At 43.0% G+C, this 26,103-nt stretch overlaps 1 protein-coding gene across 5 annotated transcripts in view; it reads left to right on the top strand.

Moving 5' to 3' along the window:
• tanc2b (tetratricopeptide repeat, ankyrin repeat and coiled-coil containing 2b) overlaps positions 1-26,103 on the top strand; it is a 251,693-nt gene that overhangs the window by 96,258 nt on the left and 129,332 nt on the right. For all 5 annotated transcript variants that reach the window (XM_014179855.3, XM_014179853.3, XM_014179852.3 and 2 more), the window contains one exon: positions 22,588-22,665. In XM_014179855.3, the coding sequence (XP_014035330.1) occupies positions 22,588-22,665 (78 nt within the window). The remainder of the gene's footprint in view (positions 1-22,587; positions 22,666-26,103) is intronic.

The raw sequence follows: 26,103 nt of genomic DNA, 5'->3' as shown, positions 1-26,103 counted from the left end.
TACTGTCTCTTTAAGAGATCATGCAGCAGCTCATGTCCACTTTATTTGGGCTTGTGGGTTTTGTTTTACATTCTAGAATGCTAGTTGTAATTGACACTTTTTGTCAATTGTAGTTTTGCTGTCGAGTCATACGGTGTTCTCATTTTTGTTATCCCTGTATAAATAATTGTACTTACCTGAAGATACTTAGCTTTAATTGAGTTACTTACAGTACCTGAGTAAGTGACACACGTCTACCATTTTCCATGGTCGAAATAACACTCTGAAATTGTGAAAATGATGATAATGCCCTTTTGGTGTAAGAGCTGTTTGAAAAAAAAATTCAATGCCTGAAATTTCAGCCTGTTCAGATGGGATGTAGTTTTTTGCCCAGATCATGACATTACAATCTGATCTGATTATTCTGACCAATTAATTACTAGTAATCTTTTATTTGCGTACAGTGCCTTCAGAAAGTATTCATACCCCTTGACTTATTACACAGGTTGATTAAATATTGTTTTATTCTTACTCATCTACACACAATACCACATATTGACAAAGTGAAAACATGTTTGCAAATTTATTGAAAATGAAATACCTAAATATCTCATTTTTATAAGTATTCACACTCCTGAGTAAATACATGTTAGAATCACCTTTGATTGCAGCTGTCTTTATGGTTAAGAGCTTCGCACACCTGGACACATTCAACGTTTAAAAACTATTCAAGCTCTGTCAAGTTGGTTTTTTGATCATTGCTAGACAGGTATGTTCAAGTGTTGCTATAGATTTTCAAGCTGATTTAAGTCAAAACTGTAACTAGTCCACTCAGGAACATTCAATGTCGTCTTGGTAATTAACTCCAGTGTATATTTGGCCTTGTGTTTTAGGTTATTGTCATGCTGAAAGGTGAATTCGTCTCCCAGTGTCTGTTGGAAAGCAGACTGAACCAGGTTTTCCTCTAAGATTTTGCCTGTGCTTAGCTCTATTCCGTTTCTTTTTATCCTAAAAAACTCCCTACTGTAGTCCTGGCTGAGAACAAGCATACCCATAACATGATGCAGCCACCACCATGTTTGAAAATATGAAGAGGTGTTGGATTTGCCCTAAACATAACGCTTTGATTTCAGGATATAAATGTAATTTCTTTGCCACATTTTCTGCAGTTTTACTGCATGCATGTTTTGTAATATTTTTATTTTGCACAGGCTTCCTTCTTTTCACTCTGTCATTCCTATCACAGCCATTAAACTCTGTAACTGTTTTAAAGTCACCATCGGCCTCATGGTGAAATCCCTGATTGGTTTCCTTCCTCTCGGGCAAAGTTAAGATGGACGCCTATAGCTCTGTAGTGACTGGGTGTATTGATACACCATCCAAAGTGTAATTAATAACTTCACCATGTTCAAAGTGTCAGCTGTACTAAATGTCAGCCTTTTTTTACCCATCTATCAATAGGTGCCCTTCTTTGTGAGGCATTGGAAAACCTCCCTGGTCTTTGTGGTTGAATCTGTATTTGAAATTCGATGCTCGACTGAAGGACCTTACAGATACAGTGCCTTCGGAAAGTATTCAGACCCCTTCACCTTTTCCACATTTTGTTACGTTACAGCCTTATTATAAAATGTATTAAATCTACATCAATCTACTTGCAATAACCCATAATGACAAAGAGAAAACAGCTTTCAATTTTTTGCAAATGTATTAAAAATAAAAAACAGAAATACCTTATTTACATAAGGATTCAAACCCTTTACTATGAGACTCAAAATTGACCTCAGGTGCATCTGGTTTCCATTGATCATCCTTCAGATGTTTCTACAACTTGATTGGAGTCCACCTGTGGTAAATTCAATTGATTGGACATGATTTGGAAAGGCACACACCTGTCTATGTAAGGTCCCACAGTTAAAAGTGCATGTCTGAACAAAAACCAAGCCATGAGGTCGAAGGATTTGTCCGTAGAGCTCTGAGACAGGATTGTGTCGTGGCAAAGTTCTGGGGAAGGGCACCAAAACTTTTCTGCAGCATTGAAGGTCCCCAAGAACAGAGTGGCCATCATTTTTAAAAGGAAGACGTTTGGAACCACCTAGACTCTTACTAGAGCTGGCCGCCCGGCCAAACTGAGCAAACGTGGTAGAAGGGTCTTGGTCAGGAAGGTGACCAAGAACCCGATCGTCACTCTGACAGAACTCCAGAGTTCCTCTGTGGAGATGGGAGGACCTTCCAGAAGTACAACCATCTCTGCAGCACTCCACCAATCAGGCCTTTATGGTAGAGTGGCCAGACTGAAGCCACTCCTCAGTAAAAGGCACATGACAGCCCACTTTGAGTTTGCCAAAAGGCACCTAAAGGACTCTGACCATGAGAAACAAGATTCTTTGGTCTGATGAAACCAAGATTGAACTCTTTGTCCTGAATTCCAAGCATCACGTCTGGAGGAAACCTGGCAACATCCCTAGGGTGAAGCATGGTGGTGGCAGCATCATGCTGTGAAGAGGTTTTTCAGTGGCAGGGACTGGGAGACTAGTCAGGATCGAGGCAAAGATGAATGGAGCAAAGTACAGAGAGATCCTTGGTGAAAACCTGCTCCAGATTACTCAGGACCTCATTCTGGGGCGAAGGTTCACCTTCCAACAGGACAACAATCCTAAGCACACAGCCAAGACGATGCAGGAGTGGCTTCGGGACAAGTCTCGGGACAAGTATTATTATTTGACCCTGCTGGTCATCTATGAACATTTGAACATCTTGGCCATGTTCTGTTATAATCTCCACCCGGCACAGCCAGAAGAGGACTGGCTGTGCCGGTTCCTCTCTAGGTTTCTTCCTAGGTTCTGGCCTTTCTAGGGAGTTTTTCCTAGCCACTGTGCATCTACACTTGCATTGCTTGCTGTTTGGGGTTTTAGGCTGGGTTTCTGTACAGCACTTTGAGATATCAGCAGATGTAAGAAGGGCTTTATAAATACATTTGATTTGATTTGAAGTCTCTGAATGTCGTTGAGTGGCCCAGCCAGAGCCTGGACATGAACCCGATCTAATATCTCTGGAGAGACCTGAAAACTGCTGTGCAGCAATGCTCCCCATCCAACCTGACAGAGCTTAAGAAGATCTGCAGAGAAGAATGGGAGAAACTCCCCAAATACAGATGTGCCAAGCTTGTAGCGTCATACCCAAGAAGACGCGAGGCTGTAATCGCTGCCAAAGGTGCTTCAACAAAGTACTGAGTAAAGGGTCTGAATACTTATGTAAATGTAATTTTTTTCGTTTTTTATTTGTAATACATTTGCAAACGTTTCTAAAAACCTGTTTATGCTTTGTTATTATGGGGTATTGTGTGTAGATTGATGAGGGAAAAAAAATACAATTTAATCAATTTTAGAATAAGGCTGTGATGTAACAAAATGTGGAAAAAATCATCAAGGGGTCTGAATACTTTCCGAAGGCCCTGTATCTGTAAGGTCCTAATTGTATGTGTGGGGTACAGAGAGGAGGTAATCCTCATTTAAAAAAAAATCATGTTTAAGACTATTATTGCACACAGAGTGAGTCCATTCAACTTATTTTGTGACTTGTGAAGCAAATCTTTACTCCTGAACTTATTTAGGCTTGCCATAAAAAAAGGTGTTGAATACTAAGCTTTTCATTTTTAATTAATCTGTAAAAACATAATTCCACTTTGACATTAAGGGTTATTGTGTGTAGGCCAGTGACACAATCTAAATGTAATAAATTGAGTACTTTCTGAAGGCACTACATGTATTCTCCTACTTTGAAGGGGTAAGCGGGGTAGGCTCTAGACTAGAGTCTAACCTTTATTTAACTAGGCAAGTCAGTTAAGAAAAAATTGTTATTTATAATGACGGCCTACTCCGGCAAAACCCAGACGACGCTGGGCAAATTGTGCACCGCTCTATTGGACTCCCAATCACGGCCAGATGTGATACAGCCTGGATTCGAAACAGGTACTGTAGTGACACCTCTTGCACTACTGAGATGCAGTGCCTTAGACCGCTGCGCCATTCGGGAGCCCAAACCTATCAGGGCTATGTATGTAAATATATTCAAATTTGTATCAGCACGCCCACATGATCAGACTGAGCAAAAAGAGGTAAAATTATAAAAAATATATTTGCAGATTTTCATAAAATAAACACACACAATGATTTAGTAGGCATACAGTGATTTAAAAATACAATTAACAAGACTTTATGGGGGCCCATTATTTTCAAATGTATAGGGGACAGATTGGAGTGGCAGCTATCTCTTAAACTTTTAATGGTTGAGCATTTTGCCCTGTAGTTGCTGCCAGTTTCGGAGCCCTTGTTAAGGCCTCTAGAAGTGCAAGTGATCTAAAACACCAAATATTAATTGATATACTGTAATGTTTTAACACATTGCCTAGCAGCCAATCTGCTTGCACCAATCCCATGTAATTACAGTAAAATACTGTAAAATCTCACCCCAATTAATTTCATTTATTCATTCATTCATTACGATTACAGTAGAATTGACTTTTTTTTTTACAGTATAATAGTCAATTATAGAGTATCTTACTGTGTCATTACACAGTGCTTGCTTTGATACTGTATTAGGATTACAGTAGTTGTACTGAAATATGAAATACAGTAACTTGGGGCGGCAGCGTAGCCTAGTGGTAAGAGCGTTGGACTAGTAACCGAAAGGTTACAAGTTCGAATCCCCAAGCTGACAAGGTACAAATCTGTCGTTCTGCCCCTGTTCCTAGGCCATCATTGAAAATAAGAATTTGTTCTTAACTGACTTGCCTAGTTAAATAAAGGTAAAAAAATATATATATATTTGCTACTTTGCAGCCTGTCACTGTCACATTCGCCTAAGCTAGCCTCACCCTGTCTTCCTTCCCTCCCTCTCAGGGCTAATACGTTGGGGAGAGGCAGAGTGGACACATGCACGACCACCCGGCACTCATTCACCCTCAGATTCAGACTTTACAAAATGCCCTGTGCAGAGTAGAGCAGACACTCTGGATGTAGCTACCCAAACCCACCCTTAGATTCAGACTATAGGCTTCCAGTCATGCCAGACAGAAAGAATGTTTACACATTCTGTTGTGTTTTCAGGAAGAACAGGAGTGCTAATCCATTTAAGATAACTATAATTGTTTCTTTATTTGCTTATTTGAATTCACATTAGCTTTTGCAGAAGCAGCAGCTACTCTTCCTGGGGTAATTGCCAAGTCATATCCTCTCAAATATATATCTTCTTAAATTACTGGGTAAAGTGATTGTTTTGGCAGAGGTTTACAAGCTGGCAGTCACATACTGTGTTCTCTACTTTATTTCTATTTTTGTAAAATAATGTTTAATTATTCAAGCCTGCTTGTTCACAGTTCACTCCTCTGCCTGCAATGGAGATGTTGCGTTTGTGTGTGTTCTTGTGTGAGGCATCTATTGCCAGTGTGGTTCAGTACAGGATGAGTGATTGCATTGCTAACTAAGGATAAGGATAAGGGAGCGTGAGGGAAAAGGGCATACTCTCTCCCCATTTTCTCTCTCTCTCTCTCTCTCTCTCTCTCTCTCTCTCTCTCTCTCTCTCTCTCTCTGTGTGTTCTCCTTTATCTCCCTCCCTCCCTCTTTCTGTCTCTCTCTACTCTTCCCCCTCTCTCTCCTTTCTTTCATCCCTCCCCTCCCTCTATATTCTCCTCTCTCTCTCCTCTCTGGACTAATGGTTGCCCCCTGCCGTTTGAAAGCTCTGTACTCAGATTGGAATAGAAGAACAGATAATGACACCGTTCATATCTGACATCAGATGACATCTCTCCTCTCGGGTAGAGTTTTTTTCTTCTCCAAAGCAATATTTTCTCAGTTCATACGGTCATTGTATTGTTACTGTACTGTTGTTGTTAGGGGACAGGTTTGTGTCACACAAAGGACTGTTTATCGCCATGACACAGACACTGATGTTATGACGCAAACTGTTGTTGCCCGCATATTAACCCAATGCTCATCCTTGATTCTCCTATTCAAAATCAATGGTTTATTTAAATGCCGTCTGTGTAGATTGATAGATTACTCACGCATTATTATTGACCTCTGTGCGTCCCAAATGGCACCCTATTCCCTATTGTGCACTATTTTTGACCAGGGCTTATAGGGCTCTGATCAAAAGTAGTGCACTCTAAAGGGAATAGTGTGCCATTTGGGACAGGCTCTTAGTCTTCCTCTATTATGCTTCGTTTATGTCAGAATCAGGACCTTTTGCCATTTATTTACCTGGTATACAATAGTTTGTGCAGTAAACAGTAGACAGTAGAGACTGACATATGCCTCCATAGCAGGGTACTCACATCTCCTACAGTACACTGGAGGTCAGAGAGGGTCAGAGGGAGACGGGGAAGAGAGAAAAGGCGGTAGAGAGAGAGTGAAGGTGATAGTGATTTGGGTGATGGTAGCTAGCCTTGAGTGCCAGAAATGCACTTTGTAAATAAAATACACTATCATTATTATTTTTATTATGGCAGTAGAGAGAGAAATTGAAACTGAAATTGAAAAAGCTCAGTTAGCTTGGTGCTGCTTCTTTATGTATAAAATATGGATTCCAAAAAAGTCAGTCCTCCGTGGTGCTGATCAATGGAACGCCTCGAGGAAGACCAGGAGCTATAATGTGCTCTCGCTCTCTCTCTCACTCACGCTCTTCCTCCATCTCACTCTTATTTCTGCCTGAGGAGAACCAAGGAACCAGGGACGAGTAGTCAGTCACTTCACACGCAGGCACTACCTCCATATTCTTTCAGTGTTATGTATAGCGGTGTTTTGTGTGTCTTTGTATAATTTAAGGCCACTAGTACCTCAGGCTGCTGGTTGGTTATGTGTCTCTCTGGTGAAGCCCACCCACTCAATACTGCGACAGACCTTTTTTTAGAGGCACAGAGTGTGCCTCTCTTTATCTCTTTCTCTCTCATCCTTTTCTCCTCTCTCTCTCTCTCTCTCTCTATACTTCCTGTTCCACTAACAACACCTTCCAGGACCCTGTAGAGAGGTAGAGATGGCGGCCAGCGCCTGACGCAGATCAGGCCCTCTCATGCGTCACCGTCCATGGCCTTTGTACTGTCTGGCTAATTGTACGGTACAGCCACCCTGCCTCACAGAGAGAGATGAGTATGTTATGAGGACATGAAAGGATTCAGCAGAATGGTCTAATTGAGGGCAATTCCATGGAAATGGAATTAGGCTGAGACTCAGATATTTCACTTTAAAATGTATACCCGAACAAGAACCATTGATTTCAAAGTTTAACAAACCAGAGAACTCTATGCACAAGGACTAATCTTCCAAAGATTTTACAAAACACATTTACAGGAAGAACTATGCAGATGTACAGTTTTCCAGGAAATTCATTACTGCGTAAATTGTTCAAATTGTTCACCCGCTGCTCCGAGTGGCGCAGCGGTCTAAGGCACTGCATTTCAGTGCTAGAGGCATCACTACAGACTCTGGTTCGATCCCGGGCTGTCTCACAACTGGTCGTGATTGGGAGTCCCATAAGGCGGCGCTCAATTGGCCCAGTGTTGTCTGTGTTAGGGGAGGGTTTGGCTGGGGTAGGCCATCATTGTAAAATAATAATTTGTTCTTAACAGACTTGCCTAGTTAAATAAAAAAATATGCATATACAGTGAGTGTACAAAACATTAGGAACACTCGCTCTTTCCATTACATAGACTGACCAGGTGAAATCTATGTTCCCTTATTAAATCTACTTCAATCAGTGTAGATGAAGGGGAGGAGACAGGTTAAAGAAGGATTTTTAAGCCTTGAGACAATTGAGACATGGATTGTATGTGTGCCATTCAGAGGGTGAATGGGCAAGACAAAAGATTTCAGTGCCTTTGAGCGGGGTATGGTAGTAGGTGCCAGGCGCACCGATTTGAGTGTGTCAAGAACTGCAACGCTGCTGGGTTTTTCACACTCAACAGTTTCCCGTGTGTATCAAGAATGGTCCACCTCACAAAAGACATCCAGCCAACTTAACACAAATATGGGAAGCATTGGAGTCAACATGGGCCAGCATTCCTGTGGAACGCTTTCGACACCTTTGTATTCCATGCCCTGATGAATTGAGGCTGTTTTGAGGGCAAAAGGTGGGATGCAACTACATTTTAGGAAGTGTTCATAATGTTTTGTACACTCAGTGTTGTATGGTTTGTTAAAGTTTGAAATTAATGTTTTTGTTTGGCATACATTTTAAGGTGAAGAATCTGAGTCTCAGTGTAATTCCTTTACCATAGAATTTCTCTTGATGCTGGTTTAAGCTATGTTTGTGATTTTGTAACATTTTAACTGCTTTTGTTAACCTGTCTGTGTATAGTGGAGTATGTTGTTCGTGCTGTGCTGCAGCACCTGAAGCCTATGATTAAATTAATTCCAAGTATGGTTCCCCTTGTTGTGTTGTCTGTTCACTACTGTAGAACATCTACTGAAAAAAAAGGTCATACCTGGGAGGGCTTAGGGGGAGAGAAGGGAAGCAGACGCTGAAATGAATTACATAACATTATATTATGATAGCCGCAAGCTCAGCAGAATATGAGATAACATTGAAACAAATGAACCTATATTGTAGTCTGCATTGTTTGGATGTACTGTACTCTTTTACCCTTTTATTGAAAATATGAGGCATCGACTGCTCCGCAAATTGGAAAACGCCAGTGATTCGAAAGTTTGCGCTTAGTCTAAATAAACATGTACTGTAGCTAGAAACATAACTAAAGCTGTCATTCCATCAAGGGTTTGTGGAAATTGCATTCTATATCTCAGGGCCAGCCCAACAAATAAGTGACATGTGGAAACTGAGTGCCCCCCTCCCCTGAGAGTTAAAATATTAACGTACAAAAGGTGCAATTTCGAAATTTGGTTGTACATCAGCAGTTTTCTTCTTGTTCTGTCAGTCACTGACAGCCCCTCAATTAGCCCATTTCAGCTACATCGGGCCTCCATTGATTTTGTTAGTCTCATTCAGATACCATATGAACATGACATAGGTCATGGAAAAATGCGTAGGAAATTAGCTTTTAAGCTGCAAAATGTTCTCTCCACCCTTGGCAAAATGTGTAGAATTGCAGGTAATTAGCTTTAAAACTGCAAAATGTTATCTCCACCACAATCCGGGTAACCCCATGGCAAAATGAGTAGATTTGCATTAAAGGTACAATGGGCAGAATTCACCCCTTAATTTCCTGGTTGCTAAAATTTGAATGGTTCGCCTAATTTCAGTTTATATGAAAGAAAGTGCATTCAGAAAGTATTTTCCCACATTTTGTTACATTACAGCCTCATTCTAAAATTGATTAAATCATTTTTTCCCTCAATCTACACACAATAGCTCATAAGGATCAAGCAAAAACTGGAAATTTAGAAATTTGTACAAATGTATAAAAAATAATACATTTACATAGGTATTCAGACCCTTTACTCAGAACTTTGTTGAAGCACCTTTGGTAGTGATTACAGCCTCGAGTCTTCTTGGGTATGATGCTACAAGCTTGGCACACCTGTATTTGGGGAGTTTCTCCCATTATTCTCTGCAGATCCTCTCAAGCTCTGTCAGGTTGGATTGGGAATGTCACTGCAGTCTCTCCAGAGTTGTTCGATCAGATTCAAGTCCTGGCTCTGGCTGGGCACTCAAGGACATTCAGAGACTTTTCCCGAAGCCACTCCTGCATTGTCTTGGCTGTGTGCTTAGGGTTGTTGTCCTGTTGGAAGGTGAACCTTCGCCCCAGTCTCAGGTCCTGAGTGCTCTGGAGCAGGTTTTCATCAAGGATCTCTCTGTACTTTCCTCTGTTCATCTTTGCCTCGATGCTGACTAGTCTCCCAGTCCCTGCCACTGAAAAACATCCCCACAGCATGATGCTGCCACCACCATGCTTCACCGTAGAGATGGTGGCAGACGTGACACTTGGCATTCAGGCCAAAGAGTTCAATCTGCGTTTCATCAGACCAGAGAATCTTGTTTCTCATTGTCTGAGAGTCTTTTAGGTGCCTTTTGGCAAACTCCAAGCAGGTTGTCGTGCTTTTTACTGAGGAGTGGCTTCCGTCTGGACCCTCTACCATAACAGTCTGATTTGTGTAATGTTGCAGAGATGGTTGTCCTTCTGGAAGGTTCTCCCATCTCCACAGAGGAACTCTGCATCTCTGTCAGAGTGACCATCGGGTTCTTGGTGACCTCCCTGACCAAGGCCCGTCTCCCGGCTTAGTTTTTGCTCACACATGCACTTTCAACTGTGGGACCTTATATAGACAGGTGTATGCTTTTCCAAATCATGCCCAATCAATTGAATTCACGACAGGTGGACTCCAATCAAGTTGTAGAATCATCTCAAGGATGATTAATGGAAACAGGATGCACCTGAGCTCAATTTCAAGTCTCATAGCAAAGGGTCAGAATCCATATGTAATGAAGGTATTTCTGTTTTTTATTTTTTCAATATATTTGCAAAAATTTCGAGAAACATGTTTTCACTGTGTCATTATGGGTATTGTGTGTAGATTGTTGAGGAAGATTTTTTATTTCATCTATTTTAGAACAAGGCTGTATTGTAACAAAGTGTGGAAAAAGTCATGTGGTCTGAATACTTTCCGAATGCACAGTATAGTGTTGAAAATCATTGTAACACCTAGAACGCTGTGAAATGTCTTTTTAAATATGCCAAAATATAATATTTTGAGCTGTTTGAAGCTGGTGTACAAAACCGAGAAGTAAAAAGACCAAAAGCAAAACTTAAGAATGTGATGCATAGAAATAGCGCACAGAACAGATCTGAAACTTTTCAGACTTTGTTTCAGTGAGAATGACAGATCTATAACTCACATTTCTATGTGAATTATGTCAGCCTACCAGAAAAGCTACATACTGCACCTTTAAATTAGCTTTCAAACTGCAAATGTTCTCTCCAACCCATGGTAAAATGGGTACAATTGCAGAGAATTTGCTTTAAATCTGCAACATTTTCTCTACGCGTTAGCCGTCCTTCCATCAGCCGTCCCTCCATCTTGTCACACCTGCATTATGCTGCTGTGTCTCCCTGGGGGATTAATCACTCTATATCCCTCCTTCCCTCTTTTCCTAGTGGAAGTAGCTAGTCCAACTGGCTCAGCACTCAGGTCCTTTCTCAAGGTAACATTACATAAGAGCTGACAGCATTGTCTCAGAGTGCTGAGGCTATAGGATAATACAGAGGGTGACAAACTGCCTTCCCTTCCCTTGCCTCACTTACCCGCACGCACACACACACACACACACACACACACACACACACACACACACACACACACACACACACACACACACACACACACACACACACACACACACACACACACTATGGAAGGGCCCTGGTCAGTAGTGCACTATAAAGAGAATAGGTTGCCATTTCAGATGCACCCCAGCTAGGCGAGCAACAAGGGTACACTCTTAGAAAAAATGGTGCGATGTATAACCTAAAAGGGTTCTTCGGCTGTCCCCATAGGAGAACCCTTTGAAGAACCCATTTTTGGTTCCAGGTAGAACCCTTTCCACAGAGGGTTCTACATGGAACCCAAAAGGATTCTACCTGGAATCAAAAAGGGTTCTACCTGGAGCCAAAAAGGATTCTCCCATTGGGACAGACGAAGAATCCTTTTGGAACCCTTTTTTCTAAGAGTGTAGAAAAATCACTACTATGGCCTAATACAATTCAGCTCGGTCCGTGCAGTTAATTCAGAGTGTTGAGGCTATAGGACCTTGTATACCTGCAGAGGGATACTGACTCACTGACTGAAATGCCATGAGCTGGCCCTTGAGTGTCAGACTGGCCGGTCACTGACAAAGTCTGCAGCATGATCATTCTCCGTTGCCTCGGGATGACACATCAAAAAGGACTGCACTGTACCAGAGCAACTTCACCCGATGCTTTGTAACAGTGTAACGGTAATTCATGCTTTTAGAGTGAAAGACTGTCTCCCAGACATATGAAGGTCAATGAAGTCTCTTGGTGCACTAACTAATGACTGCTGTTATCTACCCACACAGTGAACCCAGAGAGCTACAGAGCTAGCTGAACCTCTCTGTGAGGATGGTGTCACCCTGACTTTTCTAAAGGGAAACAGAGCAGAGGAGCAGTGGGGGCTGCTTAGGGGAGGATGACTCATAATAATGGTTGGAACGGACTAAAGGGATTGGCATCAAACACATGGTTTCCATGTGTTTGATGTATTTGATATCATTCCGCTCCAGCCATTACCACGAGCCCGTCCTCCCCAATTAAGGTGCCACCAACCTCCTGTGCAGAGGACAGTGTTCCAGATAGACACTGTTAGAATGAGGCATTCCCTTTGGCACACTCTGGCATTTAAAACCTGGGAAATAATTGACCACTTAAACTGTCTGGGCTCTGCCATAAGACAATTTTCTGACAGAACACAACCCTCCGTGTACATCGTAAATGTGACTGAATTTTTTTTACATATATATTTTTTTAAATATACTTCATGGGATAACTCAGAGGTTATTGTGATTATTATGGAGAGATTATTCTGTGATGGGCTTATATTTCAGTAGAGGCTGGCTAAGACATTTTGACAGTTGTAGTCTGTTGAATACACTGCTGACTTGAGCAGTTGACAGATGATCTACAGTTGAAGTCGGAAGTTTACATACACCTTCGCCAAATACATTTAAACTCAGTTTTCACAATTCCTGACATTTAATCCTAGTAAAAATTCCCTGTTTTAGGTCTGTTAGGATCACCACTTTATTTTAAGAATGTGAAATGTCAGAATAATAGTAGAGGGAATGATTTATTTCAGCTTTTATTTATTTCATCACATTCCCAGTGGGTCAGAAGTTTACATACACTCAATTAGTATTTGGTCCCATTGCCTTTAAATTGTTCAACTTGGGTCAAATGTTTCGGGTAGCCTTCCACAAGCTTCCCACATTAAGTTGGGTGAATTTTGGCCCATTCCTCCTGACAGAGCTGGTGTAACTGAATCAGGTTGGTTGGCCTCCTTGCTCGCACACGCTTTTTCAGTTCTGCCCACAAATGTTCTATAGGATTGAGGTCAGCGCTTTGTGATGGCCACTCCAATACCTTGACTTTGTTGTCCTTGGCCATTTTGCCACAACTTTGGAAGTATGCTTGGGGTCATTGTCCATTTGCGACCAAGCTTTAACTTCCTGACTGATGTCTTGAGATGTTGCTTCAATATACCCACAATTTTCCTCCCTCATGATGGCGTCCATTTTGTGAAGTGCACCAGTCCCTCCTGCAGCAAAGCACCCCCACAACATGATGCAGCCTTACCCATGCTTCACGGTTGGGATGGTGTTCTTCGGCTTGCAAGCCTCCCCCTTTTTCCTCCAAACATAACGATGGTCATTATGGCCAAAGAACAGTTCTATTTTTGTTTCATCAGACCAGAGGACATTTCTCCAAAAAGTACGATCTTTGTCCCCATGTCCAGTTGCAAACTGTAGTCTGGCTTATTTATGGCGGTTTTGGAGCAGTGGCTTCTTACTTGCTGAGCGGCCTTTCAGGTTATGTCGACATCAGACTTGTTTTACTGTGGATATAGATACTTTTGTACCTGTTTCCTCCAGCATCTTCACAAGGTCCTTTGCTGTTGTTCTGGGATTGATTTGCACCTTTCGCACCAAAGTACGTTCATCTCTAGGAGACAGAATGTGTCTCCTTCCTGACGGCTGCGTGGTCCCATGGTGTTTATACTTGTGTACTATTGTTTGTACAGATGAACGTGGTACCTTCTGGTGTTTTGCTCCCAAGGATGAACCAGACTTGTGGAGGTCTACAATTTTTTTTCTGAGGTCTTGGCTGATTTCTTTTGATTTTCCCATGATGTCAAGCAAAGAGGCACTGAGTTTGAAGGTAGGCCTTGAAATACATCCACAGGTACACCTCCAATTGACTCAAATGATGTCAATTAGCCTATCAGAAGCTTCTAAAGCCATGACATAATTTTCGGTCATTTTCCAAACTGTTTAAAGGCACAGTCAACTTAGTGTATGTAAAATTCTGACCCACTGGAATTGTGCTACAGTGAATTATAAGTGAAATAATCTGTTTGTAAACAATTGTTGGAAAATTACTTAGGACATCTACTTTGTGCATGACACAACTGACTTGCCAAAACTCTAGTTTGTTAACAAGAAATTTGTGGAGTGGTTTGAAAAACGAGTTTTAATGACTCCAACCTAAGTGTGTATAAACTTCCGACTTCAACTGTAGGTGTAGCTGAAGCTGTAGATGGCTAGAGCAGGAGACATGGCCTCTCTGGTTAGAATGAGAAGATGCATCTCTTCAGTCTAGTCTAGGCCCCTCCACTTTCCTGTACCTAGTGTAATGATCCATTGATCTGTGTGGATAGCAGCAGTGTATTCTGACTGTGAACTCTGGTAACAACAGAGGAATCTACCAGTAGAGAATCTGTCTGTTCCCAACCCATCCACAATCTGGCTGGCTGGTCTCTGATAAGACCCCTGTTCACAATGCAAAATGTTTGGACTTGTTTTAAGTTTTTCCATTTCTAGGCCCATTGACTTAGGTCAGATAGTACGCCATTTGATTGAGGGATTAGCGTTGCATCTCCAGCCCCAATAGATTTCACTCTATTGATTTACTATGATTTCATCGTGACTCTTTTTAGTTTGGTTGTTTCAAGGATAACAAGGATAACACATTTGGATATAATAGTGTGATGCTTTCAGCGAGGCTGTGTAGACTGAAACAACCAAACAAAAAATAGTCTAGACAGCATTACTGAAAGCATCACATTATATCCACGTGTTATTCTTAAAACAAGCAAACCAAAAATAAAGATAGCAGAATAGACCCTTGTCAAAGTGGTGAGGGTGGTGTTGGCAGGTAGGAACCAGGGTAGCAGAATGAGACGGTGTCAACCTCTCACTGCCCCAGTTCTCACACTAACACACTCCGGCCCTCTGGGTCATTTTATCAGTCTATCGACAAGCTAGATCTTTCCACCAGCAGCCCAATCTATCCTGTATGGGCACAACAGCACACTGTGCACAGATGTACAGTATCTGTATTTGTGGGTTTATGATCGGGAGATATACACAAGTGTTTGTTTGGGTGAATACACACACACAGGACCCTTTGATGGTAACACATTTGGTGCATCCGCCATTGCCAGAGTACACAACCCTTAGCAATAAAGACTCACACCGCTTTGTACTTCGGTGGCGAGCCAAGCTCTACTACAGACAGAGAGGAAATATATTGTCTTAGATAACTTTCAAACAACGGCTTGGTTTATAAATGGGCTGACTTGTTGCCAGTGGGATGTGTGATTTAGGAATAAATCATGATATGCCACAAAGCCCCTTGCAGTGTTAGGCTGCATCCCAAATGTCACCCTATTCACTTTTTAGTGCACTACTTTTAACCAGGGCCCATACGGCTCTGACCAAAAATAGTGCCCTATATAGGAAATAAGGTGCCCTTTGGGATAAGGTAGATCACTGTAGCCTAAGATAGGGACTCGGCCTTGTCAAACAGACCCTGTAGTGGAGAGGCAAAGCGGGCGCTGGCCCATCGACCCCCTAATCCAGCCCTGCTCTATCCACTGTGGTTAATCCACACTTTTACACTCATCATTTGTTGCTGCTACTCTGTTCTTTATTTTACTCTTATTATTATCTATCCTGATGCCTAGTCACGTTACCCTGCCTTTATGTACATATCTACCTCAAATACCTCATACCCCTGCACATTGATCTGGTACTGGTACTCCTGTATATAGCTCCACATTGATCTGGTTCTGGTACTCCCTGTATATAGCTCCACATTGATCTGGTACTGGTACTCCCTGTATATAGCTCCACATTGATCTGGTTCTGGTACTCCCTGTTTATAGCTCCACATTGATCTGGTACTGGTACTCCCTGTATATAGCTCCACATTGATCTGGTACTGGTACTTCCTGTATATAGCTGCACATTGATCTGGTACTGGTCCTCCCTGTATATAGCTCCACATTGATCTGGTACTGGTACTCCCTGTATATAGCTCCACATTGATCTGGTACTGGTACTCCTGTTTATAGCTCCACATTGATCTGGTACTGGTACTCCCTGTATATAGCTCCACATTGATCTGGTACTGGTACTCCCTGTATATAGCTCCACATTGATCTGGTACTGGTACTCCCTGTATATAGCTCCACATTGATCTGGTACTGGTACTCCCTGTATATAGCTCCACATTGATCTGGTACTGGTACTCCCTGTATATAGCTCCACATTGATCTGGTACTGGTACTCCTGTATATAGCTCCACATTGATCTGGTACTGGTACTCCCTGTATATAGCTCCACATTGATCTGGTACTGGTACTCCTGAATATAGCTCCACATTGATCTGGTACTGGTACTCCCTGTATATAGCTCCACATTGATCTGGTACTGGTACTCCTGTATATAGCTCCACATTGATCTGGTACTGGTACTCCCTGTATATAGCTCCACATTGATCTGGTACTGGTACTCCTGTATATAGCTCCACATTGATCTGGTACTGGTACTCCCTGTATATAGCTCCACATTGATCTGGTACTGGTACTCCCTGTATATAGCTCCACATTGATCTGGTACTGGTACTCCCTGTATATAGCTCCACATTGATCTGGTACTGGTACTCCCTGTATATAGCTCCACATTGATCTGGTACTGGTACTCCTGTATATAGCTCCACATTGATCTGGTACTGGTACTCCTGAATATAGCTCCACATTGATCTGGTACTGGTACTCCTGAATATAGCTCCACATTGATCTGGTACTGGTACTCCCTGTATATAGCTCCACATTGATCTGGTACTGGTACTCCCTGTATATAGCGCCACATTGATCTGGTACTGGTACTCCCTGTATATAGCTCCACATTGATCTGGTACTGGTACTCCCTGTATATAGCTCCACATTGATCTGGTACTGGTACTCCTGTATATAGCTCCACATTGATCTGGTACTGGTACTCCCTGTATATAGCTCCACATTGATCTGGTACTGGTACTCCCTGTATATAGCTCCACATTGATCTGGTACTGGTACTCCCTGTATATAGCTCCACATTGATCTGGTACTGGTACTCCCTGTATATAGCTCCACATTGATCTGGTACTGGTACTGCCTGTATATAGCTCCACATTGATCTGGTACTGGTACTCCCTGTATATAGCTCCACATTGATCTGGTACTGGTACTCCCTGTATATAGCTCCACATTGATCTGGTACTGGTACTCCCTGTATATAGCTCCACATTGATCTGGTACTGGTACTCCCTGTATATATCTCCACATTGATCTGGTACTGGTACTCCCTGTATATAGCTCCACATTGATCTGGTACTGGTACTCCCTGTATATAGCTCCACATTGATCTGGTACTGGTACTCCCTGTATATAGCTCCACATTGATCTGGTTCTGGTACTCCCTGTATATAGCTCCACATTGATCTGGTACTGGTACTCCCTGTATATAGCTCCACATTGATCTGGTACTGGTACTGCCTGTATATAGCTCCACATTGATCTGGTTCTGGTACTCCCTGTATATAGCTCCACATTGATCTGGTACTGGTACTCCCTGTTTATAGCTCCACATTGATCTGGTACTGGCTGTCTGTATATAGCTCCACATTGATCTGGTTCTGGTACTCCCTGTATATAGCTCCACATTGATCTGGTACTGGTACTCCCTGTTTATAGCTCCACATTGATCTGGTACTGGCTGTCTGTATATAGCTCCACATTGATCTGGTTCTGGTACTCCCTGTATATAGCTCCACATTGATCTGGTACTGGTACTCCCTGTTTATAGCTCCACATTGATCTGGTACTGGTACTCCCTGTTTATAGCTCCACATTGATCTGGTACTGGCTGTCTGTATATAGCTCCACATTGATCTGGTACTGGTACTCCCTGTATATAGCTCCACATTGATCTGGTACTGGTACTCCCTGTTTATAGCTCCACATTGATCTGGTACTGGTACTGCCTGTATATAGCTCCACATTGATCTGGTACTGGTACTCCTGTATATAGCTCCACATTGATCTGGTACTGGTACTCCCTGTATATAGCTCCACATTGATCTGGTACTGGTACTCCCTGTATATAGCTCCACATTGATCTGGTACTGGTACTCCTGTATATAGCTCCACATTGATCTGGTACTGGTACTCCCTGTATATAGCTCCACATTGATCTGGTACTGGTACTCCCTGTATATACCTCCACATTGATCTGGTACTGGTACTCCCTGTATATAGCTCCACATTGATCTGGTACTGGTCCTCCCTGTATATAGCTCCACATTGATCTGGTACTGGTACTCCCTGTATATAGCTCCACATTGATCTGGTACTGGTACTCCCTGTATATAGCTCCACATTGATCTGGTACTGGTACTCCCTGTATATAGCTCCACATTGATCTGGTACTGGTACTCCTGTATATAGCTCCACATTGATCTGGTACTGGTACTCCTGTATATAGCTCCACATTGATCTGGTACTGGTACTCCCTGTATATAGCTCCACATTGATCTGGTACTGGTACTCCTGTATATAGCTCCACATTGATCTGGTACTGGTACTCCCTGTATATAGCTCCACATTGATCTGGTACTGGTACTCCTGTATATAGCTCCACATTGATCTGGTTCTGGTACTCCCTGTATATAGCTCCACATTGATCTGGTACTGGTACTCCTGTATATAGCTCCACATTGATCTGGTACTGGTACTCCTGTATATAGCTCCACATTGATCTGGTTCTGGTACTCCCTGTATATAGCTCCACATTGATCTGGTACTGGTACTCCTGTATATAGCTCCACATTGATCTGGTACTGGTACTCCTGTATATAGCTCCACATTGATCTGGTACTGGTACTCCCTGTATATAGCTCCACATTGATCTGGTACTGGTACTCCCTGTATATAGCTCCACATTGATCTGGTACTGGTAGTCCTGTATATAGCTCCACATTGATCTGGTACTGGTACTCCCTGTATATAGCTCCACATTGATCTGGTACTGGTACTCCTGTATATAGCTCCACATTGATCTGGTACTGGTACTCCTGTATATAGCTCCACATTGATCTGGTACTGGTACTCCTGTATATAGCTCCACATTGATCTGGTACTGGTACTCCCTGTATATAGCTCCACATTGATCTGGTACTGGTACTCCCTGTATATAGCTCCACATTGATCTGGTACTGGTACTCCCTGTATATAGCTCCACATTGATCTGGTACTGGTACTCCCTGTATATAGCTCCACATTGATCTGGTACTGGTACTCCCTGTATATAGCTCCACATTGATCTGGTACTGGCTGTCTGTATATAGCTCCACATTGATCTGGTACTGGTACTCCCTGTATATAGCTCCACATTGATCTGGTACTGGTACTCCTGTTTATAGCTCCACATTGATCTGGTACTGGTACTCCCTGTATATAGCTCCACATTGATCTGGTACTCCCTGTATATAGCTCCACATTGATCTGGTACTGGTACTCCCTGTATATAGCTCCACATTGATCTGGTACTGGTACTCCTGTATATAGCTCCACATTGATCTGGTTCTGGTACTCCCTGTATATAGCTCCACATTGATCTGGTTCTGGTACTCCCTGTATATAGCTCCACATTGATCTGGTACTGGTACTCCTGTATATAGCTCCACATTGATCTGGTACTGGTACTCCCTGTATATAGCTCCACATTGATCTGGTACTGGTACTCCTGTATATAGCTCCACATTGATCTGGTACTGGTACTCCCTGTATATAGCTCCACATTGATCTGGTTCTGGTACTCCCTGTATATAGCTCCACATTGATCTGGTACTGGTACTCCCTGTATATAGCTCCACATTGATCTGGTTCTGGTACTCCCTGTATATAGCTCCACATTGATCTGGTTCTGGTACTCCCTGTATATAGCTCCACATTGATCTGGTACTGGTACTCCCTGTATATAGCTCCACATTGATCTGGTACTGGTACTCCCTGTATATAGCTCCACATTGATCTGGTACTGGTACTCCCTGTATATAGCTCCACATTGATCTGGTACTGGTACTCCCTGTATATAGCTCCACATTGATCTGGTACTGGTACTCCCTGTATATAGCTCCACATTGATCTGGTACTGGTACTCCCTGTATATAGCTCCACATTGATCTGGTACTGGTACTCCCTGTATATAGCTCCACATTGATCTGGTACTGGTACTCCTGTATATAGCTCCACATTGATCTGGTACTGGTACTCCTGTATATAGCTCCACATTGATCTGGTACTGGTACTCCCTGTATATAGCTCCACATTGATCTGGTACTGGTACTCCCTGTATATAGCTCCACATTGATCTGGTTCTGGTACTCCTGTATATAGCTCCACATTGATCTGGTACTGGTACTCCCTGTATATAGCTCCACATTGATCTGGTACTGGTACTCCCTGTATATAGCTCCACATTGATCTGGTACTGGTACTCCTGTATATAGCTCCACATTGATCTGGTACTGGTACTCCTGTATATAGCTCCACATTGATCTGGTACTGGTACTCCCTGTATATAGCTCCACATTGATCTGGTACTGGTACTCCCTGTATATAGCTCCACATTGATCTGGTACTGGTACTCCTGTATATAGCTCCACATTGATCTGGTACTGGTACTCCCTGTATATAGCTCCACATTGATCTGGTTCTGGTACTCCTGTATATAGCTCCACATTGATCTGGTACTGGTACTCCCTGTATATAGCTCCACATTGATCTGGTACTGGTACTCCCTGTATATAGCTCCACATTGATCTGGTACTGGTACTCCTGTATATAGCTCCACATTGATCTGGTACTGGTACTCCTGTATATAGCTCCACATTGATCTGGTACTGGTACTCCCTGTATATAGCTCCACATTGATCTGGTACTGGTACTCCCTGTATATAGCTCCACATTGATCTGGTTCTGGTACTCCCTGTATATAGCTCCACATTGATCTGGTTCTGGTACTCCTGTATATAGCTCCACATTGATCTGGTACTGGTACTCCCTGTATATAGCTCCACATTGATCTGGTACTGGTACTCCTGTATATAGCTCCACATTGATCTGGTACTGGTACTCCCTGTATATAGCTCCACATTGATCTGGTACTGGTACTCCTGTATATAGCTCCACATTGATCTGGTACTGGTACTTCCTGTATATAGCTCCACATTGATCTGGTACTGGTACTCCTGTATATAGCTCCACATTGATCTGGTACTGGTACTCCCTGTATATAGCTCCACATTGATCTGGTACTGGTACTCCTGTATATAGCTCCACATTGATCTGGTTCTGGTACTCCTGTATATAGCTCCACATTGATCTGGTACTGGTACTCCCTGTATATAGCTCCACATTGATCTGGTACTGGTACTCCTGTATATAGCTCCACATTGATCTGGTACTGGTACTCCTGTATATAGCTCCACATTGATCTGGTACTGGTACTCCCTGAATATAGCTCCACATTGATCTGGTACTGGTACTCCCTGTATATAGCTCCACATTGATCTGGTTCTGGTACTCCCTGTATATAGCTCCACATTGATCTGGTTCTGGTACTCCTGTATATAGCTCCACATTGATCTGGTACTGGTACTCCCTGTATATAGCTCCACATTGATCTGGTACTGGTACTCCTGTATATAGCTCCACATTGATCTGGTACTGGTACTCCTGTATATAGCTCCACATTGATCTGGTTCTGGTACTCCTGTATATAGCTCCACATTGATCTGGTTCTGGTACTCCCTGTATATAGCTCCACATTGATCTGGTACTGGTACTCCCTGTATATAGCTCCACATTGATCTGGTACTGGTACTCCTGTTTATAGCTCCATTCTTGAGTATTTTATTCCTCTTTTGTTACCATTTTAATTTTTAAACTGTTCATTGTTGAGAAGGGTTCGTGTTGCAAGCATTTCACTGTAAAAAGTCTACACCAGTTGTATTCGGTGCATGTAACAAATACAATTTGATTTGATTATATCCCTGAGCCAATCTCTCAGTCCTCTGGGCCCACAGTAATTGATCCTCATATAATTAGCCCTTTCAGAAAACGCCTACTGTACTGTAGTGTACTGTACCACCAGTCCTATCCTCGCTAGTCTCTCACTCATCCAGAGGGACTAGCCCTGGATCACCACTCCTCTCAGTATTGTAACAGTTCTCTCATGGGCTGGCCCTGGGCTTTGGACTAGGGCCTGGTTGGTGTCTTCAGTCTACATACCAACCCACCTTGATGAAGAAGAATTGGGTGTACTTTGCCAGTTTGCGGGATCGTCTGGGTCCCTGGAGGAGGGGTGTGGAGGGGCTGTGTGTCAGTAGTCTCCTGGGGGTCCTGAGGTGCCAGTCTTGGCTGGTGGAGGATGAGGTGGCCTACCTGGAATGCCAGCCGCACCGCCGCACTCATTCTCTCTCCTTTTCCTGGCATCCCCACGCTCACACTCTCTCCTCTTTCTCTCACTCCTCATCTGCAGATGGAGGGAGTGAGGACCTGCCAGAACCCCGATCGCCCAGTGTAGAGCACCACCACCACCTGAGCCACACCGGTCAAGGTAAGTAGTTACACTACTGGGTGTACTCTACTCTGTGGAGCAAATCCCCTCTCACTCTCTTATCCCCTCCCCTCTTCTCCCCTCCTTTTCCCAATGTATTTGTCTTAGCCACATCTGACCATAATATGAAATATTGTTTCTTCATTCATCCGTCTCTCCTTCCTTCCTTCCTTCCTTCCCCTTCCTTCCTTCCTTCCTTCCTTCCTTCCTTCCTTCCTTCCTTCCTTCCTTCCTTCCTTCCTTCCTTCCTTCCTTCCTTCCTTCCTTCCTTCCTTCCTTCCTTTATGCTCATATTATTTTCCTGCCTCTCTTTTCTCTCTTCCCTGGAGCAACAGAGAGGGCAGGAGGCTGTTTAAAGGGCTGTATTTTATATGAGTTAACAACAGAGGATTTAATAACTTCTAGAGAAGTGAAGTAATCATTTTGTGGAGAAAGTACACTGTATGCATTTTTATGTTCCTGTAAATTTGTCTGATTCTGTTATCCCTGGAAGTATACACTGGGCAGAAAGAGAAACAATATTGGCAATTGTGTCTGTCAACAATATACAGTAGATGTTATAGACTAGAATTCTTGAGTTCCGCTTCCGTATGACTATTTTAGGCAATATGATTTGCCCATTGGTATCCTTGCTCTTTTTGAGCTGTATGCTTCTGTGAGTGGGTGTGTGTTTGCGTCTGTGTGTTTTGTTCTGTGAAGTGGCTCTAACGCCCTTCAAAAATCCCTGTCTGTCTCAACAATTCAACAAGTAGCACTCAAAATCCCCCCTATCCTTTTGTTCTGAAGTTTTTCGGGACCTAAGCCATTTACCAGGTCAATGTAGCTACAGTACCTCTCGTCTTCTCTCCCCTCACCCTCCCCCAGACCCTTGGCTCACAGAAAACTTTTCTCGGCTCTCAGACGTTTGTGTAAAGGAGAGAAAAGACAACGTGTTCCCTAAAAGGCCGCTTCTCTTGAATTACCCTCTGGTGTGCGTTCACACCCTGCAGACAAACAGACAAACATGAGGGGATTGTCATGCTGAGGGATCTGGCCAAACCACTGCTGCTGCTACAGTACATGCCTCCCTGGCTCAATAGATTTAGTCTCTCAGGCAGAGCTGAAAGCACAGAGATGGGGTATAGTGTGGGTACGCTGTAAGCAGGCCCTGGCTGTGTCTGTCTATATCACAGCCTGGCTGTCACACACACAGCCCTCTATGGGGACTACTGTGGAGTTGTCACTGAGCAGTGTCTGTTAATGGCTCCTGCTGTCTGCTGTCTGCTGTCTGCTATGCTAGCTGATGTTATGTGAAGGTGTTGGCCAGTTGGTGAGACAGCTCTGTCTGTCTGGTGGGACGGGGCCGTCTGGGCTGTGATTCAGTGTTGAGGGAGAAAATGGCTGTAGAGGGTTTTATACAGATATGTTAGTGCGCCAGGGAATGTGAGAATAAAACTTGTGACAAACAGAACTTGTGATATTTAGAGGGAGGTGTTGCTGTTGTTTAGTGATTGCTGCTGTGCTCTTTCAGAAATTCAGCTCCCTTATAGTTTGGTTGTCTTTAGATAATGGTTGCACTCACATCTCTATTCTAGCTACATATCTCTGATGGTTAGACATAGTTCCTGTGTTATATCAGAGATGACGGGTTTCTGGAACATTGTTATTGAGGGAAACAGCGAGGCATCCTGTCATGTAAACAGCATGTGGTGCTTGTCTGCCTGCAGGACTATTATCACTGCTGGGTCAAGCCAGGCAGATCCCAGTCAATACCTCAGCATCATCACTCTCCATGTTTCCACATTCACTTTACTTTACCTTGGACACTGTCAGAAATCATACATGTCGAGAATAAACTACTTCCTATGAATACCCTACCCAGCAAACCAAAATTGGTTCTGTGAAAGTTCCCTGAACATTCATTAGGTCTCTGCAAATGTCCTCATAACACAAAAATGGTCCAGTCGTGCTGATGATTAAAGAATGTTTGTATAAAACATTAGCCAGATGTTGCAAGAAATTTCCTAGAACAAATTTAATCTGTTGTTTAAAGGTTCCCAGAATGATTCATTGTGGGAACAGTCTGGTGAGAACATTGTGGGGACATCACAAAAGATATGTTCCCAAAACACAAACTGTCCACTTGTGCGGATGATTCTACAATGTTTCTTCGGTCTGTGTCTATTTGTAAATAACAGCTGATGCACAACATTAATATTAAGGATGTCTCAAGGTTTTGCTCGCCTGATGTAGAGTATCTCATGATAAGCTGTAGATGACACTATTTACCAAGAGAGTTTTCATCTATATTTTTCGTAGCTGTCTATTTACCACCACAAACTGATGCTGGCACTAAGACCGCACTCAACGAGCTGTATAAGGCCATAAGCAAACAAGAAAATGCTCATCCAGTGAAACTTAATGCAGGGAAACTTAAATATGTTTTACCTAATTTCTACAAGCATGTTTCATGTGCAACCAGAGGAAAAAAAATTCAAGACCAACTTTACTCAGCTCTCCCTCGCCCTCCGTTTGGAAAATCCATAACTCTATCCTCCTGATTCCTGCTTACAAGCAAAAACTAAAGCAGGAAGTACCAGTGACGCACTCAATACGGAAGTGGTCAGATGACGTAAATGCTGAGCTACAGGACTGTTTTGCTAGCACAGACTGGAATATGTTCCGGGATTCTTTTGATGGCATTGAGGAGTACACCACATCAGTCACTGGCTTCATCAATAAGTGCCTCGATGACGTCGTCCCCACAGTGACCGTACATACATACCCCAACCAAAAGCCATGGATTACAGGCAACACCCGCACTGAGTTAAAGGGTAGAGGTGCCGCTTTCAAGGAGTGGGACTCTAACCCGGACGCCTATAAGAAATCCCGCTATGCCCTCCGACGAACCATCAAACAGGCAACGGGTCAGTACAGGACTAAAACTGAATCCTACTACACCGGCTCCGACGCTCGTCGGATGTGGCAGGGCTTGCAAACTATTACGGACTACAAAGGGAAGCACAGCCGCGAGCTGCCCAGTGACACAAGCCTACCAGACGAGCTAAATTACTTCTATGCACGCTTCGAGGCAAGCAACACTGAAGCATGCATGGGAGCACCAGCTCTTTCCGGACTACTGTGTAATCACCCTCTCTGTAGCCGATGTGAGTAAGACCTTTAACCAGGTCAACATTCACAAGGCCGCAGGGCCAGATGGATTACCAGGATGTATACCCCAAGCATGCTCTGACCAACTGGCAAGTGTCTTCACTGACATTTTCAACCTCTCCCTGACCGAGTCTGTAATACCAACATGTCTCAAGTAGGGCTGGGCAATATATCGAGTTTTTTCTATATATTCAAGTTTATTTTTTAGCGCGATATGGAAAATGCCTGTATCACAAGAATCGAGGTTTTGTTATAATGTTGTAACGTTTTACAAATGCAGCATCTCAC

This window comes from Salmo salar, chromosome 28, assembly GCF_965601325.2.
Source record: "Salmo salar chromosome 28, fSalSal1, whole genome shotgun sequence".
Classification (NCBI taxonomy): Eukaryota; Metazoa; Chordata; class Actinopteri; order Salmoniformes; family Salmonidae; genus Salmo; species Salmo salar.
Note: the sequence above shows the minus strand (reverse complement) of the source record. Positions and strands in the feature narration are given on the sequence as shown.